The sequence below is a fragment of the Poecilia mexicana genome, unplaced genomic scaffold (genome assembly GCF_051168715.1).
Source record: "Poecilia mexicana isolate PSO_F unplaced genomic scaffold, ASM5116871v1 scaffold_8, whole genome shotgun sequence".
Taxonomy (NCBI): domain Eukaryota; kingdom Metazoa; phylum Chordata; class Actinopteri; order Cyprinodontiformes; family Poeciliidae; genus Poecilia; species Poecilia mexicana.
In genome coordinates this window covers 22,782,897-22,801,757 of record NW_028263377.1, presented here as the reverse complement: position 1 = coordinate 22,801,757, position 18,861 = coordinate 22,782,897, and the positions used below count along the sequence as shown (strand labels likewise).

Genomic DNA, 18,861 nt, shown 5'->3' with positions numbered 1-18,861 from the left:
GTCAATCAGAGAAGCACCTACACCATACCCAGAATGGTCTAGTCAAAGTCTATTATTTCCATTTGAATATCTGTATTTAGATGTGAAAACACTCCTGTTTCTTGTGTTGAAAGCTGGTGGAGAGGAAAGTAGTTCAGCAAAATATTCCTTCAGATGGAGTAAAGTACCAGACACTTTATATTTTATTTGTCAAACATTTTGTCCAAATAAGCATGTATGTGTCTACAACCAAAAAGTGTTTATTCACCAAAATGTCCAATGAAATAGATCAGTGTATGAGGTTGTAGCTGGACCAAATGTAGAAACATTTGCAGAACACTGTATAAATTTAATTTAATGACATCAAACTTAATGAAGAACTTTTTATCATTTTTTTATGAGTAATAAGTTAAATATCATCTGTCTGAAAAGTGGTAAAACTCATTAAGTCTGCATTATTTAATTGTCATCGTGTATAACGCCTTACAACTGACAGGAAATGCCATTATTCATTATGTACAAACTGTGTTTGGGTCAAGAATCACATTTCCGCAGCAGCAGTCCAACAATCAAATTATACTCAAGATTAAAACCAGACACATTCACAAGAACAATCAGTTTTAACAAAAACTTTTCAATTATTTATCATTATTTCTTTTACTGAACTGTTTAGGAAATTGTTCATCTGGAATAATGAACTAAAGTCCTGCAGTGCAACCGTTTCCGGCATCTGGCTTTGCTATGTCATGTAAATAACCCGAATAGAAACGGTTCTTCTTAATGTGTTTAACTCTCCTCTTTTTATAACCCTTAGTAATTAAGCCACATTTTATCTGCATGAGGTTGCGACCACAGCTGTGACACCTGATCTGTCGAGCTTCTGCTTCTGTCTGGACACGCGAGGGGAGTTCCTTAAGTTGTCAGTCGGGCGCGTTTGCTTCTGCGGCTCAATGCTTATCAGATTGTGTTCCCATCCCCACGGCTCCTGCAGGTCAAATGACTGGGAAGTGTGTACCTCACGGCTGCTAAGTGGTCTATCGATCAGTCAGCTGAGCCTGTGAACTGATGGACTGAGCTGCAGATGGGAGCAGCGCTTGGCAGGATGGTAATGGCCCCACAACACAATGCATTCCTTCACAGATGAAAACCGTGACCTGGTTGAGAGAAAGAGCCTCATTAGGGACGAGATTTCATGCTAATTGCAGTTCAAGGCCTCGCACGCAGCTTTAAATACAGAAAACTTGAAAACGCACTTCAACCCTTTCACTTTCATGTTTTGTCATTTTACAACCACTAATTTCATATATTTTAATGGACTTTATATGACACGCCAACGCAAACTGTTTCATAGTTGTTCAATGGAAGAAAATTATGCACTCTATAGAAGATAATAAGATTAAGATAAAAAGTTATTGTTGGATGAAAGCCAGAAAAAGTCTGAGTCGACAGGCAAAAACTAAAACTGCACATCAAGCATATGGTGAAACATAGAAGGGTCTGCATCATGCTGTGGGAATGCTTTTATTCAGCTGGGATGATGGTTAGAAATGACAGCAGTTCATAAAAGAAAACCAAGCTTAGAAAAAAAAGATGTCAAGGTCAAAAACATAAGAACCTTTTTCAGGGTAGAATTTGTAAAAAAAAAATTCTTCACATCTGCACAGATATCTGCTACTTTGTGCTGGTCTATCACATAAATCCAAATTTGGAAGTTTAAGGTTCTAACGAGACAAAATCCAGAAGTAAAAATATTGTTTTTTAATTCATAATACTGGAAAACTCATCCTGGAACCAATGTGCTGAATATTCTCCATGGTATCAGACGAAATATTAGATATAAGTAGATGTTCTGGAGTGTTTAATTTGCTAAGCACAACAATTTTAGCACAGAAGGACTATAATTACTTGGAAAATGTACATACCTTTAAGATCAAATACCGGGATGCAGCCAGCTAAATAATAAGAAAAGAAGTTCCAGTAAAAGCGCTGGACCAGCTACACAGAAAATATGTTTCTTTTTAAAATAAGTTCGGCAACGTGTACTGAGCCAGAGACGACTGCGACTCAGGTGAGAGTGATTACTGAGGCTGTCGACGAAAAACAGGAAGTTAGATGAACCAAAACTGAGCATTTCAAAATAAAACAGGAAGTCAAACTGAAACTATCGTCAGAAAATATAGGAAAAATCAATAATTTCTTCTTTAATAACTTTAAATAATTCCTTTACAAATACCTGAAACAATCGGAAATGAAATAACAAAACAATGTGCTAAAAACGAATAAAGTCTACTAAATAGGTAAAAAAACCTCCTTATGTTGGCGTGATTTATTTGCCAAATGCAGCAATGACGACAAACGCATTTCATGTGTTTAAATTATTTTATTTCACCAGTCAGCCCCCGCATACACACACACACACTCACTCACACACCCTCAGATAAATTTTACAATATTTACAAAACAAAATTTAACTTACAAAACAGTGTATGCCACATAAAGATAAATATATTAATATAGATTCTCCCCCGAAAAAAATATACAAGTGGTAATTGGCACATCCAGGAGACTGGCTTTATCACCAGCGTTGCATAATGTTTCCTATTTGTAAAACGGACGACTAAACCAGGCACATTCTGCAATACTCTCAGAATTAGACTGCTACAACATTTTTAAAAACAATTCAAACCAGGGATCCAGCCCTTTTAGTCGTACAAGATTTGTTTCTCTATAAAGTGATCATCCCATTCTGAAGATTAGCTACAGTAACTTTATAAAACCAGCATTCAATTCACCTTCAAAATGATCAAAGTAGAGGTAAATTTTAGTGCAATCAGCAAAGGAGGCATGATTATAAAAAAAACAGGATGAAAAAAAGAGAACTGCATTGATATTAATGAGTAAAGTTGACAATTACTAGCCGGACTTCTTAAAAGCAGACATGATTCACACATTTACAACAAAAAAAATAATAATAACATAATAAAAACATCTCAACTTGAATCCCTTTGGTTGCAGTTTTTTCAGTACAGTTCTTCGTCTATCCAAGCAGGTTCAGGATGGAAGAGTGTTTATAAAAAGCCCTCTTCCTGCCCAGAAAGTTTTCCAGTTGTCCCAGAGAGTTTGATCATCATTTCTTTGTGGAGTTTCTCTTCTCATCGCCAGGAAGGAAGTAGGGGTTCTCATGCCCTTCGACCAGGTATGAGTAACGGGACGTGTTTTTACCTTTGAAGGTCTTCATGTCCTCTGGATTCAGATCGTACGATCCTGACTGAAATGTCAGGGGAAGCACAGAGTGTTATTATTTTTAAGTAACAGCAACTTAACGTGTTTAGACCCAAACAAGCCTAACACACAAACACTCATAACCCTACTTATTTATTGCTATTCATGGAACTAAATTAGCTACAATCGACCTCGAGAACAAAACCAACAAAATAAAAAATTGGCAAAGTTCCCCCCATCACCCTGAAACACCACCATGATTATGCATGCATGCTGTCTAAATTATCAGCAGGGGGCATCAAGGGAAGTTGGAATCTGAAAGCAAAGCCATACCTTACCTTTTTCCATCTTTTCTGCATCAGCTGTGATCCCTAAAGCAACATACTGTAAGTCAGGCAAAGCAGGGAGCAGGGGTGGGTGCTAATGCTAGGATCACTGTGTTCACATACTGGATGACTAGATTAAACGCACTGCTGTGAATAGGATTAAAAACATAATGTGTGTTGTTAATGCTTCAGAGTGATAAAGGGCAATCAGAAACCTTTAGAGTGTATCTAAAACCCACAGAAAGTTCTATTGTGATACAACTAAGCAAGTTACTCAGGTGCAAATAACCAAGTTTGTGTTTTTGGTGAAGGTTAGTAGGTGACTACAGTGATAATTGAGCAGCTGGTCTTATTTAAAAAGCAGGAAGGTATAAACCAAAGATGGGATCAACTTACAAAGCCATTGCTCTCTAGCTTTTTGTCCACCAGCGTGTTGGTGCTGCCCCCTTCTGTCATCTCTATGGAACCAGCTGGTTCCCAGTGCGTGGTGGCGCGCGGGATTGGGGTGATGCCAATAGACCATGACTTGTTTAACTCATCAGAGTATGGACTGACGTTGCGGTCAGGATTGGGCCTCGAGCACCTCTTCCTGATAAACACAGAGAAAGCAGGGAATATAAAATGTTTGTCTGGTGCTATTTTTATTCTGTTAATTCAATGTAAGTTCAGATAATGATTCTTTGTTGAGAGTTAGACATTATTTTGCTACTTTAAAGCACTCAGTAGATTTTCTGAAGGTCTTTTAAACCTTTTTGTGTGTCTAGCACTTTCTCCCTTCCTTGCTGGGTAAAAATGTTTACCATCATTTGCGCTGGAGGTGGTGCTCAATAATGTACATGCAACTATTAAAATGCAAGTTTTTTTGTGAAAAACTACTAATAAATAAATGTGTAATAATAAATCATTTTAAAACTTATGCATATACGTGACAGTTATCCTGTCCAGGCTATGTCATGTATGTTCTTACCAGCAGCAGTAACCCAGCAAAGCCAGAACAAGGATGAGGAGAACTCCTCCTAACACGCAGGAGATGATCACCACTGCAAGCAGGGACGCTGCAAACACAGGTAAAGTCTTTAATGAACTTTGCACAACAGGCTAAAACTCAAGATTCATACTGAATGAAGCCACTTACAGTCATTGCAGTTGAAGCCAGCATACCCAAATGGACATCTGAAAGAAAACAGGCATATTTACGGCAATGCATTCAACAATATGCCCACCAGGGGGCGCTAGTACTTTAACCTCAATACAAAGCCCCTTGTGTGAAAAGTGCATACTCACGTCTCACACTTATCCTGTAGTGCCTGCTGCCCACTTGGACAAGCTGCAAAAAAAGAAACACAACAACTCAGTTGCACTATGCAGACAACTGGAGAGCAGAACAAGCTAAAGCTTCAGGTTTGCCACACTCGACTGCACTCCGGAGAGAACATAAGAGCTTCTACAAGCAAACACACAACAGTACATTATGTATTTTCTCTTAGCAGAATTCATTTGAATCTTATTCAGTTACGGATTTCCCTACAGCCGATCTCATTGGTCACATCCCTGCATGCTCAGAGGCAAAGCGGTGATTCCTCCTTATGTTTCCAGGGTAACATCCCAGTTAAAAAGAAATAGATTAGAGAGATAAATGAAGATTGGGTCAAGGGTCTGCATGGAGAAAAGGCTACAGCTCTTGACCTTGCCTGTGAGTTTTACTCCCTGTTGTTTCTTTCCCTCATTCCCACACAGAAGTAATTTAATGAGGGTAAGAAGGTTTTGTCGTTGTTCTCTAGACAAGAACATTCAACTTTGTCCACTTTTACAATATTTACAGGACATTTTAATAATGCATACAGCATCTGTTAAAACAATCACATTTTGTAGCATTACAGCCACAAACATAAATGTATTTTATTTGGATTTTAAAGTAGTGCACAATTTAAAGTCAGTACTAAAAAATAACTTGCTAGAGGCTGAAATATAATGATGGAGTAAATAAATGGGCACAGGTGTAATTTAAATGTTTATTTCTAAGCAAATTCACAGGTTAGAATGGTCCAGTCAAAGTCCAGACACAAAACTAATTGAGAATCTGTGAAAAAAAAATGAAATTTGATGTTTGGAGATGCTCTTTATTCTATCTGTCAGATTGTGTTTTCAATCTAATCTGATAAAATCCAAATAAAATATATGAATGTTTGTTTCTGTAATGTGTAAATGTGATAAAGTATGTGAGACACGAAAACCCTGTGTTAACAAGAATTTGCTATAAAATATATAAACAATGTAAGGACCATAAAAACACATATGACACATTAGATGCTAAATGTACCTTTGCAGCTGGTGTTGGAGTAGATCATGGAGATGTAACCGTCTTTACAGGAGCAAGAAGCTTTGCCATTTGCATTTGTGCACTTTGTACTAGAGACATCACAAGGTAGTGGCTCCACCTCGCACAGATTGGTTCCTGAAGCCGAGGAAATACAAAAGAAACTCATGAGAAAATAATTTCAAGAGGAGATGTAAAGCATGGAGCCAGTTCTTGCCTGTGTATGCGGCATTGTTCAGAAATCCTTCAGGGTTTTTTACAGCCTCTTCAATGAGCATATCAACAGAGGCTTGAGTGGCAGGGCTGTCTTCAAATATATTATTTACGCTCGCTATCACACTACCAGGTCTGGAGAAATAGGGAAAACAATCACCAACAGAGTTGAGACGCTACATGCTACACAAAGTCTTTGTTCAACAGAAAGAAAGAATACTCACTCAAGCTGAACAACCTCTGATCGTCTATATCCAGGCTGATCTTTCAGAACGTCTCTGAGCTACAGCGAAGAAAATACAATTAATGAGCAAGAATGAAGCGTCTATAAGAGCTACTTCGCTGCTTTGAGATCTCACAACTCACCGCTGCTGAGATGTTTGCTGCTGTCTCCTGAAAGATCCTGGAGGACCTGTCTCTCATTTGATCTTCAAATGTTAACGACTGGAAGTGAAGCCTGCCTGGGAATACTTGCGCTGCCAAAAAGAAAGGACTGTCATTTCTGCCACAGATTAAATTTGTTTATAATTTGTATAAATATCAAAGGACAAACAGCATCATTTATAAGGTTTATAATTTAGCAGTCTTACCAGGAACACAACGTCCATTGAGTAGGTAGTTGCCAGAGAGACACTGGCAAGTGCCATTGAGGCAGACGCTTTCAACAGGACACGGGACAGATGGACACACTGAGGACAGAAATTAGAAAACAGTATATTTTAAACATTTATTTTGCTTTCAGTCTGAAAAAATATAAAACATTTGCCACTGTGCTGCCATTCATCATTGGAGCTATCTCTAGTAGCCGTGTTTAGAGAAAGAGGAATACATTTTTTGTTCTGATTTAGATCAGTAAATTAATGTTTGATGGAAACTCCATGACCCATGTGTTCCTCAAAGGTTAAGAAAACCTTGATATTTTTTAGGGTAACAAAAAACAAACACAAATTAAATCATGAAGAAGCTTTTCATCACTTCATAAGGTGATAGTTTATGCATTTTGACATGCATTTTGTCTTCAGAAGATGATATTTCAGACACAGAAATTAAATGGTCTGAAATCCTAAAGAAAACTTGGAGTTCTGCAAGCAAGCTCTTGGACTTTAAGGTCAATATGGTTGCTGTTCATGTAAAACACACTGAAAGTTGCAGGAACTTGTGCAACAGTGATTAGGTTGTAGAATCCCACTTGCTTTATGTATCAGTGCAATGGGGAAATAGCGCCCCCTCTCTGTGTGGCTGGTTATATGCTGCTGGCTCCTGTACTCTGTGCCAGTCTGTGAAAGCTGCACGAGAGGTGAGTTGCATTCTTCAGCACAAAGAGTAGAAAAATGTTAGCAACAGATAAAACATCATTTTATTAACTTGGATAAATAGAGTGTAATTAATATTTACTAGATATGTGCCTGGCACCAATTTTTGTACTTTTAATTTTATCATAAAACACTTCATGTGCTAAGTTAAAAAGCTAACATAACGCTCGCTCTGTTGTAGTGTGCTGATTGAAGCTGAGCCGTTGCACTGATTCAAACCCGATATGTTCTCATTCAGGAAATAAACTGCAGATCACCCAGAAACTCCCGGTCTTCATAAAAAATTAAAAAATTAAAAAAAAACTACACAAAGCAGAGTAAAGGGGTTATTTGGGCCGGCCTGGTACAGTAGAGTGAAGCAGGTTACACCTGAATTCCTGGAAACCAGTGGTAAATATATTACTGTGAACTTTCCTGGAATGTTTGAATGTGTAAATGCAAAAAAAAAAAAAAAAAAAAGTTTTTAGTTTGAATTGCTGATAACAGATATAACCACAACAGTTGTCATATTCCACTGGTTTTTCAGACATTTGACCGATCCTGTTTAAGTCAGAACTGATTTCAATTCAAGATCAAATACAGCATGTGTTTGGCAGTTACTCTCATAAATGGCAATCAACTACATAACAAAAAGCTCTAACTCCAAATAGGACTACTAATAGAACTAAGTCTCTTAGCTGGAGCTGGATTTTTGTGCTGAAACTTTGGCATTTCTATAGACAGACATTAAAGGAAATAGCACAAACCGATTACAGGACTGGGAGTGGTTGGACCCTCTGTGGGGGAGCTGCTGGTGATTCCCCCTGTTGTCCGAAAAGTGGTGAAAATCTCAGTGGTTCCACCGGTGGAGGTAGGGATGTCGGTGTTCAGGGTCTCAGTGGTGATGCTGGGTGAATTTGTCGGTAAAGGAGTGGTAGTAGTAGTTTCTCCCATCGTAACATTGGACTCTAAATCATCAAAAATTAAACCCAGTCAGTCCAACATTTCAACAGGTGGCACAGCTAATAACTACACCGATCGGGTAACCTGTATGAATGGTTACTATTGAAGAAATGCCATGAAATGCAGTACAAAATTCCAGTAAACATTGCTGCTTATCAAAAGGTTAGTATTACCTATTGAGGTTGCTGGTGAAGGGTTGAAGGTTGAAGGAGTGTTGCTACTGCCTGGGAAGGTGCTGGTAGGAGGTGAAGAGTCTGTTGTGTTTTTGGTGTCAGTCGAAGTAAAGGGTATGACGGTTGATGCAGGAGTCCCAGAAGTTTCAGCAGAGCTGGCCAGTGTTGTATTAGCTTGCTCTGAGGTAGCTGAGTTTATAGTTGTTGTCATGTTGCTGGGATGTGGGGAGCTGGTGATTAAAGCTGTGGTGTTTCCCATAGTTGGACTCTGAGTGGTAGATGTGATTTGTGGACGTACAGTCGCATTGTCACTTGTAGTGGCTGTGGCATTGTTTGTGACTGTGACAAATGTGCCTGTAGTGTCTTCATTAGTTGTAGTTGGCACATTTTTGGTGGTGTGGTTGTTTGTAGTTGTCATTGCTGTATCATTGTCAAGTGGTGTATTTGTCATACTTGCGGTTGTGTAGTTGACTGTTGGGGCAATCGACGCATTTGTAGTCATGTCAGTGCTTGTCGGTGTAATTGCAACCATTGTAGTTACATTGTCATTTGTCACTGTGGTCAGATCATCTGTAGTTGTGCCGTTGTTTGACACTGTAATTTGAGCTAGTGTAGTCATGTTGTTGTCCATTTCTGTAGTCTGAGTTGCTGTAGTCATGTTGTTGCCCATTGCTGTAGTCATGTTGTTGTCCATTTCTGTAGTCTGAGCTACTGTAGTCATGTTGTTGCCCATTGCTGTAGTCATGTTGTTGTCCATTTCTGTAGTCTGAGCTACTGTAGTCATGTTGTTGCCCATTGCTGTAGTCATGTTGTTGTCCATTTCTGTAGTCTGAGCTACTGTAGTCATGTTGTTGCCCATTGCTGTAGTCATGTTGTTTCCCATTACTGTAGTCTGAGCTACTGTAGTCATGTTGTTGTCCATTTCTGTAGTCATGTTGTTTCCCATTACTGTAGTCTGAGCTACTGTAGTCATGTTGTTGTCCATTTCTGTAGTCTGAGCTACTGTAGTCATGTTGTTGTCCATTACTGTAGTCTGAGCTACTGTAGTCATGTTGTTTCCCATTGCTGTAGTTGGAGTTGCTGTAGTCATGTTGTTGTCCATTGCTGTAGTCATGTTGTTGTCCATTGCTGTAGTCATGTTGTTGTCCATTGCTGTAGTCATGTTGTTGTCCATTGCTGTAGTCATGTTGTTGTCCATTGCTGTAGTCATGTTGTTGTCCATTGCTGTAGTCATGTTGTTGTCCATTGCTGTAGTCATGTTGGTGTCCATTGCTGTAGTCTGAGTTGCTGTAGTCATGTTGTTGCCCATTGCTGTAGTCTGAGTTGCTGTAGTCATGTTGTTGTCCATTGCTGTAGTCATGTTGTTGCCCATTGCTGTAATCTGAGCTACTGTAGTGTCAGGTTGTGCAGTCATGTTGCTGTTTGTTGTGGGTGCCGTCGATGTGCCAGTGGTTGTGATGTAGGTCGGTGGAGATGAAGCAGTTCCATTTGTAGTCTCACTAGAAGGTGAACTATTTGTCTCTGCTCCTGCTGTTGGTGTGGTTCCACCAGTGACTGGAGCCGTTGAGGGTCCTGGCAGGTTTCCTGTGGTGATCATCTCAGTACTGTTCCCTGTGACTGTATCTGCCACGGTTATCGCCTGAGAAACCGATGAAGTTCCAGTTGTTTCTCTTGTGTTGTGTTCAGTAGTTGCATTGCCTGCTACTCTGATAAGGAAATTTGTGGTTGTGTTGTAACTATCAGCAGCAGTAGGAGGCTCCGTTGTCATTTGCACTGCAATAAAAACAGAAGCATAAAAAGAAGCATTGTTATTATACCTTCTCTGCTCTGGGGACATGAGACACAGTTAGAGAATGACACAAGTTGTCCAAAAAACATAAATAGTATTAATAAATAAATAAAAAGAAAATGCTAACATCTATAGATATCAGCTCAACTTTCTTCTGACCCGTGCTCCCATTTGACCTGCTCTTTCTCTTTGTTTTGTATTTATGGTGGAACAGAATCAGTACCAGGGCTGTATGAGCTGCTCTCCAGCAGCAGGGGGTCTTTGCCAATAGCGTTGCTTGCTTATATCCTGTCCTCATCTGCATGCACTGAATGATAGCATTTCAGAAACCAGTGAGAAGAACGGACAGCCAGGTGGACGGCTTCATTTTCTCTTAGGAAGCCGTGAAAATATCAAGACTAATCCAGAGCTTCATCTAATTTTATTAAACAATTCCAAGGATTTGTTTGAGTATCACTACGTAACCATTACTTATTTACAGATGAAAAACCACACCCGGTGACAGCACATGAATATGGGCATGACACGCAACTGCATCACTGGAAATAAATGTAAATGTATTCTGAGAATTCATTCAGCAAGCAAGATAAAAGATGAGGAAGTACAAATGGGTGGAAAATTAATGATATGAAAGGAAGTTTATGATGAACATAAAGCAAAAGGAATAGTATAGTTTGGGGTTGATATCAATCTGAGACTATTTGGGATTAGGAGGTAAATACGTGGGAGTAGTGATGGTGGATAACAAGAGATAGAGATTAATGGAAAACCTCTTAGATCAGATCTAGCTGACGGTGCTTTGATTAGACCATTGTAGTCTTTCTTAAATTCCCAAGGAGCAGTTAAGAATGTCATTGTGTGCTTTACTGCAAGCATACCTTAGATTATGTTATATTTGACTGGAAGGCTTTTTTTCTGATAAATGGCTAAGATAATCACATTTTAGCAATTTTCTAAATTCCTAAATCTTAATTCACAGTTTTATTCACACTTTACTGCAGTACTTCATTTTTATCCCACATGGTTCTCTTTATTAGGAGGCATACAATAACCTCAAAGTGTAAACATTCTTGTCAAAATGTCAGGTTCTGTGATTTAAAAAAAAAAAAGCCATGATCATTCATTTAAAAGCTGTATCCACATTTTTAACACATATCCTGTATTATTCAAGTAAAAGACAAATAATTCTGTTCAATGGTGAAAATAAAAAAAACAAACAAGCAGTTCCCTAAGTGTGCACACCCCTGAATCTAATAACTTTTTGATTAATTTCAGCATTTTGTCTTTGGGAATTCACACCTGCCATCAATTATAATGAATAGAATTACTCTAAAATAAAACACAGATGTCCTTTGAGGGTTTTGCTAATATTTGCACTTTTATATCCCTTAGCTGAAGCAATAATTTGAAGAGAGCTTAGGGCAAAGATTATTTCTTGGATACTAAAACTCCTGTACTTTCATAACTTTGACCATTTAAAAACCAACAAATTACTAATAAATGACCACAAAAAAAAGCTAATTTTTCATAAAAATCTTTTACGTCTGTATTATACTGTAAAGAAAGTTTCCTTTTCAGAACAAATAAGCATAAAAAACATGTCTCTGCAAGGTATTCACTGTTATTAAAATTAGCTTTTGAGAACTGAAATATGAAATTATGCAAACCAACAGTGCAGATCATAAATGACTCAGGTGACCGTGGCGGAAAGCTACAGCAAACATCATAAAAAAAAAACTACAATGACTGTATGGAAGCAAGGGGAAGTGACAGACAAAAACAGAGCCGAGATATAAGAGTTTATGTGCAACGGTGAACCACAAAAATCAACAACAATGCGGTTCTCTTCTCACTGTCATTTTCAATCTGCTTCCTTATTGCCACAGACAGGAAAATGTCAGCCAAAAATCAGGAGCTCAGAGTACAGCATAAACAAGCTTCCACATTAAGATGAAACATACTAACTGTGTCACCAGTGTTTCTCTTTTACTTCCTCAATGCAGGTCAAATAATTTTCCGCAGCTCATTCTACTAACTCCAGGCGCATCAGTGTTTAAATGTACAATTAAACCCCAAATTATTCATAAATCTGAAAGATTTAGGTTTAATTTTCATATTTAATTTTGCACCATGTTTATCCATGTTTAATGGTTAATAAATAATAACATTTTGGAGCGGTCCAGTTGTTAAGACCTGAATCTTATCGAGAATCAATGAAGGGAATTGAAAATTAGAATGGTGGAAAGGAGGCCTTCCAACCTCATCACCAAAGATAAATCATCAAAATATCAGAGGAAACACACAAAAAGCTGCTCAGCAATTATAAGAAAAGTTTGAATACTGCAATGCCAATAAGTATTTTTCCATTTATTATTGAGCAGGGCATAAATTACTGCCAATACATCAATCTAAATCTGCAAGGGGTGTGAATAATTTGTGATTTAACTGCATGTAATGATATGAAGTTAAGCATCTGAAACCTGAAAGATGAAGCCAATGTGATAATGCTGAAACAGCGGCGTAATTAAAAGCACACTCTGCGCTGCATGTCTAACTGTGAGTCCTGGCTTTAAGGATTTAAGCTACAGGCGGATAATCTCTTGCAGACACAAAAGAAATGACTGGGTCAGGCTGGGTGACAAGTGGGTCTAAGGTCGTCCTGCAAAAACCCCACTAAGGAGGACGTGGTCCCTCTGAAAGTCTGGCTTTGCTCCATTTCTATTCACAATGTCTCAAAAACTGTCATTAAAACCAACCTCTATTCTCCTTTTCTAGGTCTAGCAGAATAAGGAGTGGGATAGGAATGTCACAGAGAAGATTTCAGTTTTCTCTCCTTTCGGATTTGTTACGGTAACAGAAATGGAGACACGTTCCAGCTTTGGCTGCGCTGCTCATGTTCCAGCTCTGGACTGCAGGTCAGGGGATTTTTATCCCTGTGGCACAATGGCACTCCTGTGAAGTACCTGCTCATGACCTGACCATCAGATCCAGTTCCTTATACACACACCCTGAACTTCCCATCAGAACTGCCACTCCCATAAAATAAATCCTGATTGATAACAGAAGCCAAAGTTTTATGATACGCAGAAAGAAAAGCTAGGAGACACCCTTTCTCGGTGCTGCCATCCAATATTTCCAGCACATTGTTCAGGAAGGAGGAAAAGTATGGTTCTGACACAGTTTGCCAGCTCATTCAGCTGCACTGCATGAAGGAAGCAACAGATTAAACTCTGCACACTGAGCAGGAGATGAAATGACATGTTTGCAACTCAATAATCAGGGGAAATCTGAGCTCCAGAGGCAGGATTCCAATAAAGACTGTTTTGTTTAAGACCTAATTACTGCATATACATGTCGTCAATTCTTACAAACTGACTTATGATCTCCTGGTATTTAAAAGTGGAATCTTCCAAACGGGTTTCCACATCAAAGAGACTCAGTGGACGTGGGTTCAGCAGGAGGACAGAAAGGGAGCTCTTCTTCCTCCCATCCTGCTGAGTGTCCTGATCAGAGGACAAACAGGATGCCTCAGACGGAGGAGCTGAAATATAGCCAGTACGCTTTTCTGGGAGTTCAGGTGTAATGAACACATGATCACTGCTGGAAAGCGAAATCTCAAACACACAAACTCATTTTTCAACTGTCTTGAGATTATTTGGCACTGAATTTAGAGCGATTTGAAATCAATCTAAGTCCGCAGGAATTTAACCAGAAATTACACCCATTATACTTTGGCACAACATAAAATAATCAAATTGATAATCAGTTTTATGGGCAATTAAGTCATAACCTTTTTTGTTTCACTGTGCTTAAAGATAAACAATATGGGAAATTAAGAAATCCTTTCTCCCTTGGCATGTACGAAGAAGACCAAAAAAACCCTAATCTGATGCACAACTCCATTCGGATGCATATTTAAACATAAGACTATTATTCCAAAAATGAGATTATTAGAGAATCTGACAGCGTGGATTAAACCACTAATCTTCCAGTTAAGAAACAAGAGCTTAAGAAACTGAGCTAAAGAGTTTTAATTAAGGTCATGTTGTCATTTTTCCTCTATGCAAAGAAAAACAAAGTAGTTGGGAAGAAACTTCAAATTTCAAGATTGCATTTTCTGTGCCTGCAAAAGTGTTCAGTAGTTTATGTTGATCATTTTCTCTGTTTATAGTTTTCTCTTATGTCTTAAAGAGATATGAGACCAATAAACACAAGATGTCTGTCTCTTTAAATCTTAAGTATTATCTATTGGCTGGTCACAACTTATAGTTTCTTGATAATCAAAAACAAATGTGATTGTTTAAAGTAATAAACCATGAAAGCTGCATTTGACCAGATAGATGAGCAACTCGGTGAAAACAAACAACTAATAATACTTCTCAGTGTCCAGGCTGTTAGTAGGGAGAAGATCAGACTTTAATTTTTTCAGTATGTCTGAAGGGTTTTAAAATTAAACTGGGAGAACAGAAGTGATGGTATTCAAAAGTAAACTTTAAAAAAAAGAGGCTTCAACATGTCTGCTGTCTATTCACGCTGCAAGAGAGAGCAAAACATTTACTGGAACAAGAAGGCTGAGCAGAAGACCACGGTTCTATTTAATTCTTTTAAACTTCAATTTCACATAATTAATTTGAATATCTCTCAATAAAAGGAGGGAGCTGCAACCAATAGCCTCCTGACTACCAGGAAAAAAAATATTGTCCAATCACCATTTTTTTTAAATCCCACAGTCTTTGTAAGGTAATAAAAGGTTTTATGCACTTACTTTGTCTCTTCCCATAAAATGTGTTATTACAGATAAATGCCATTTCTATGAATTAGAAAAAGGAAGGTACAAAAGTCCCACCCCTTCCCATGTGGTATCATTGAAAAGCCCTAAATGTCCTCTCCAGATACCAAAAGGAATTAATTCAGTAGAATGCAGGGTGTGGGAGATGTTCAAGTTTAGAAATGTCCTCTACAGAGGACAAAAATGAACTACTGGTAGTCATAGAGCACTATTTCTCAAATCGAGGCTTGATAAAAATATGAAGTTCAAAATAGGGGTGGGTGACATGGACTTACATTTTTCTCACAATGTTTTGCGGTACTAATGTGATAATGATAAAAGTGACCATAAGAACTATTATTACTGCTTGTATGGCTGTGACTGCATGACACAGAAATCGTAGCCATAGAAATGGAAACATTTCTTTAGGACACCAGTCACATGAAGGTGTGATTTGTCTCACCAAACTGCACACAGCATTTAATCATGTATTGATATGTATACTCTCAGTGAACAGACAGTGGAAAAAATATTAAAACTAACAACCCTGAAGCTTTGGGGTTTTATCATTAATTGTAATTATCATAAAAAATATATAAACAATATTTCATAATTTTTTATTTTCCTCAACAACTCTTTCAGACGGGATGTGACATCACATCTGGGTAGACCATCAAAACTTTGCTTTGCTACTATGAACAACAAGTACTAATGGTGGGTGAGATAAAATAAAGCAGCTCTTCACTGCTCATCTGGACTCTGTCATAAACTTCTTCCTGACTTGGACTGCTTCGTTTCCTGCTGCGTAAAAGTCGGCTTGATGTCTGACACACACATGAAGCTCGGTATGAAGTAGACAGATGTTCAGAGGAGAAGCAACAGATATAGTAGCTAAAGCTGATTGTATCATTTTTGTTTTTTTCTTTGCTAATTGGTCAGTCTTTGATTTAAGCAGCTTCCTGAGCTGGAGGTGCTGGAAAGCAATGACTTCTGTGCCTGTGGGCAAACAGAGCTCTTTTGCTGCAACTCAGAGGTAACAGATGGCTCCCTGGAGCAAGAGCTCGCCTACAAGGCCTCTGCACATATCATATCCAATTAAAGCTCCGCCAGCACATGCTTTCCAATTACAGGACAAGATTTACTGCCCCGAATCAGACCTAATCCAACAGGATGCTGCAGACACGCAGCGACCGAGGGGAAGAAGCCAGAGCAGAGACGGCAACACATGTGTGTGAAAAGTGGGCCGCAAGGCAACACGAGCCAGCAGGTGGGGGTGAAATGAGGAAGATAAACAGATACAGGGAAGCTTAATGGGACAGTGGAATTAATATCGGAAGCACAGAAAAACAAAAAGAAGGAAGTATCTGACAATTTTCCTATAAATAACCAAACAAACAACCAAATGTGAGTAAACATGGCCTATTTTCACAATTAAATTAAGAGGATAAGCCGGACTTTTTGAAATCTTGCAGCTGCATTTTAGCTCCCAGTGCTCCACTTATGAGCTCATGATGAGTGATGGCCCAAACATGACACATGTGGAGTCATGATGCAGCGCATCACTTAAAGGTCTCTGCTCCTCCATACGTAATATTTATTGTCGGGGGGGGAGGGGCTCCACAAAGTGTGGCGCCAGACTCAGAAGAGGAGGAGAACCCTCAGGAGGTGTCCTCATCTGGACCTCTTTACTGCTCCTTCTGCCCCCTGCCTCTGCTGTTTAACACTTTATTCACAAGCAACCAAAGGAGACAGAGCCTGATGACTGTCAGCGTATGACCAGGTCTGTGAGGCACAGAAACAAGCTTCAGAATAAAAGACTATCTAACGTGAGCAAAACATTTGGTATCTTAGTCACAGGCTGCACAATGAAGAGGACTTGAAACCTCCCCAAGCAGCTCCGTCAGGCTGTCAAGAGGCCAGGGAGTGAACTCTGAGGGAAGCCGAGCTTCAGGAGAGCCGGCTGTTGTTTGACCGATGCCTCCTCTTTGGCATCTGTCCACCCTTGGAGAGCTTTGAGTCACGCTGGAGGAGCACTGAGTCAGGTCCGAGACTATTTTTAGGAATTACTCCCTAGGAATGTGAAATTGGTACACCAAAAACACACAGAAAAATCTGACTTTTTTTTTTTTTGCTCAAATTAAAACATACATATATTGTTCAGGAGAATAGAATTTCACATTCTCCTGAGTTTCATGTAACTTGTATTTCCTGATTTTAATGAAAATGTCATTATTTGAATTTAAACTAGTTACAAGACTGTTTGAAAGTTTGCAAATGTGAAATCTAAATAAAAATTGCTCAAATAGAAGGAAGCCTTTGCACACAACTACATTCTATACAAGAAAAATACGCATAAATGCCATTTTATTGTGACTTTCATTGTGTTAGTATTAAATGTTAGGCAATTTTAATCTAGATTTTATTTAAACTTCGTTTTAAATATATATTTTTAAATAATTATAAATCAGTCTGCAAGTCTACCTGACTGTAATAGATAACATATGCTAGTAGCTTATCAAATAGTGTCAATAAAAATTGCTTTATGACGGGAGGTAAAATGTTTTCTTCATTTCAAAATGGATTAAATTGAATCTATTAGTATTTTGTAGCCTACCTATACGAAAAGTAACGACTTATATAATATGTGTTCTAGATGTAGCTGGAAAAAAAGGATAAAGATTCCAGTTTTTAAGAATAAATATAACATTTAAACTATTTCTAACAACTAAAAAGGTTCCAAAAATGTTAAAACTAATATCTAAAACAACTCTAACTTCATTTGAAACGTTAGTCTGATCCTAACGCGTATTTTTTTAAATTCCGTGTAAAAACTTTACTCACCTTTGGAGACAATCCCGAAGAGAAAAACGACGAGCAGGCAGCGTGGAGGCATGTTGCAGCTCTGTAGGAGATTTTTTTTTGTTTGTTTGTTTGGAGCTGCTTAGTGAGAGGAAGCTGCGGCTTTGAGGCGCTCCGTGTGCGGCTGAGGGGAATATAACGGTGCGGCCCAGGCGGCGTCTCCTCCGAGCTGCTACAGGTGGCTCACCGGGGAGTTGTTAAAAGCTTCAGCGCGTCCTCTGATTGGCTGACTCTCCCGTCACTCCGTATTACTGCGCTGAAGCTGTGAGGCTCCGCCCATAGAAACGGGACAGACCTGACAACTCGACAAATGAAGACGCTTTAATAATAAACTCTATTTTTAGCTCGGTGTTTACATAGAAAGAAACGGGGTGATAACAGGGACTCAGCCCCAGAATGAATAGGCAGGGTTGTAAACCTGAAGCTTTTAATAGATTTTTTTTTCTGTTCTCTTGTTTTTCCTGAAAAATAAGGTGGCAAGTTTGAAAAACTGCGCATTGTTTCACCATTTTACCCCAGACAGCATACCTCAAATGTCTAAAAATTTCACTGTTTGGATCACAAACAAAAATGCATCTTTCTTAAATCTCTTCATCTTTTCCTCGAGGTGAAGGATCAACCCGATTTTTCTGTTTTCATTGTTTTAGGTCTCTCTGCAGCTGGTTTCTATTAGTTGCCCCAGTACAGCTTCACTGGGAAGTAAGTGTAACTGAAGGACAACTAGGCTTTAAAATTAATTTGAGTTCTTGGAATTCAATCATTGAAGGGAATGCAATGTAAATATGTTGCTGTCTTTTTGGCCTTATTGTCTAAGAAAGCACAGACCCATTTAGATGTGAAACAAACAAAAACAAGCACGGTTACTGTGCACCATTAAATAGATTTAGCCATTCCCATAACTCAGTTCTGTCAGGATATTATAAGAAGAAACCTTACCCAGCTTTCTGTAATATATATGTT

The 18,861-nt window shown here is 38.6% G+C and overlaps 2 protein-coding genes across 5 annotated transcripts in view; both read right to left on the bottom strand.

Annotated features, from left to right (window-relative positions):
• mpp3a (MAGUK p55 scaffold protein 3a) overlaps positions 1 to 2,143 on the bottom strand; it is a 37,591-nt gene extending 35,448 nt beyond the window's left edge. For 2 of the 3 annotated variants that reach the window (XM_088007722.1, XM_088007720.1), the window contains exons 1-2: positions 1,902 to 2,143; positions 844 to 1,133 (exon numbers count right to left, since the gene is read on the bottom strand). The gene's annotated coding sequence lies outside the window, so the exon portion shown is untranslated. The remainder of the gene's footprint in view (positions 1 to 843; positions 1,134 to 1,901) is intronic. The other variant, XM_088007721.1, reaches the window with a different exon arrangement.
• A 196-nt stretch (positions 2,144 to 2,339) lies between these two features.
• LOC106922355 (uncharacterized) lies at positions 2,340 to 18,233 on the bottom strand. 2 transcript variants are annotated; one of them, XM_014994669.2, is made up of 14 exons: positions 17,884 to 18,233; positions 8,486 to 10,258; positions 8,117 to 8,317; positions 6,648 to 6,746; positions 6,424 to 6,533; positions 6,282 to 6,340; positions 6,062 to 6,192; positions 5,848 to 5,982; positions 4,812 to 4,854; positions 4,663 to 4,700; positions 4,495 to 4,582; positions 3,924 to 4,116; positions 3,540 to 3,572; positions 2,340 to 3,247 (listed from the first exon to the last, which is right to left on the bottom strand). In XM_014994669.2, the coding sequence occupies exons 1-14, from the start codon at positions 17,933 to 17,935 to the stop codon at positions 3,107 to 3,109; spliced, it is 3,096 nt and encodes a 1,031-aa protein (XP_014850155.2). In that variant the 5' UTR covers positions 17,936 to 18,233; the 3' UTR covers positions 2,340 to 3,106. The 2 variants fall into 2 exon arrangements, with proteins under 2 accessions (XP_014850155.2, XP_087863844.1); XM_088007718.1 differs by lacking the exon at positions 3,540 to 3,572 and having other exon boundaries at positions 17,884 to 18,216.
• Between the last annotated feature and the right edge of the window lie 628 nt (positions 18,234 to 18,861).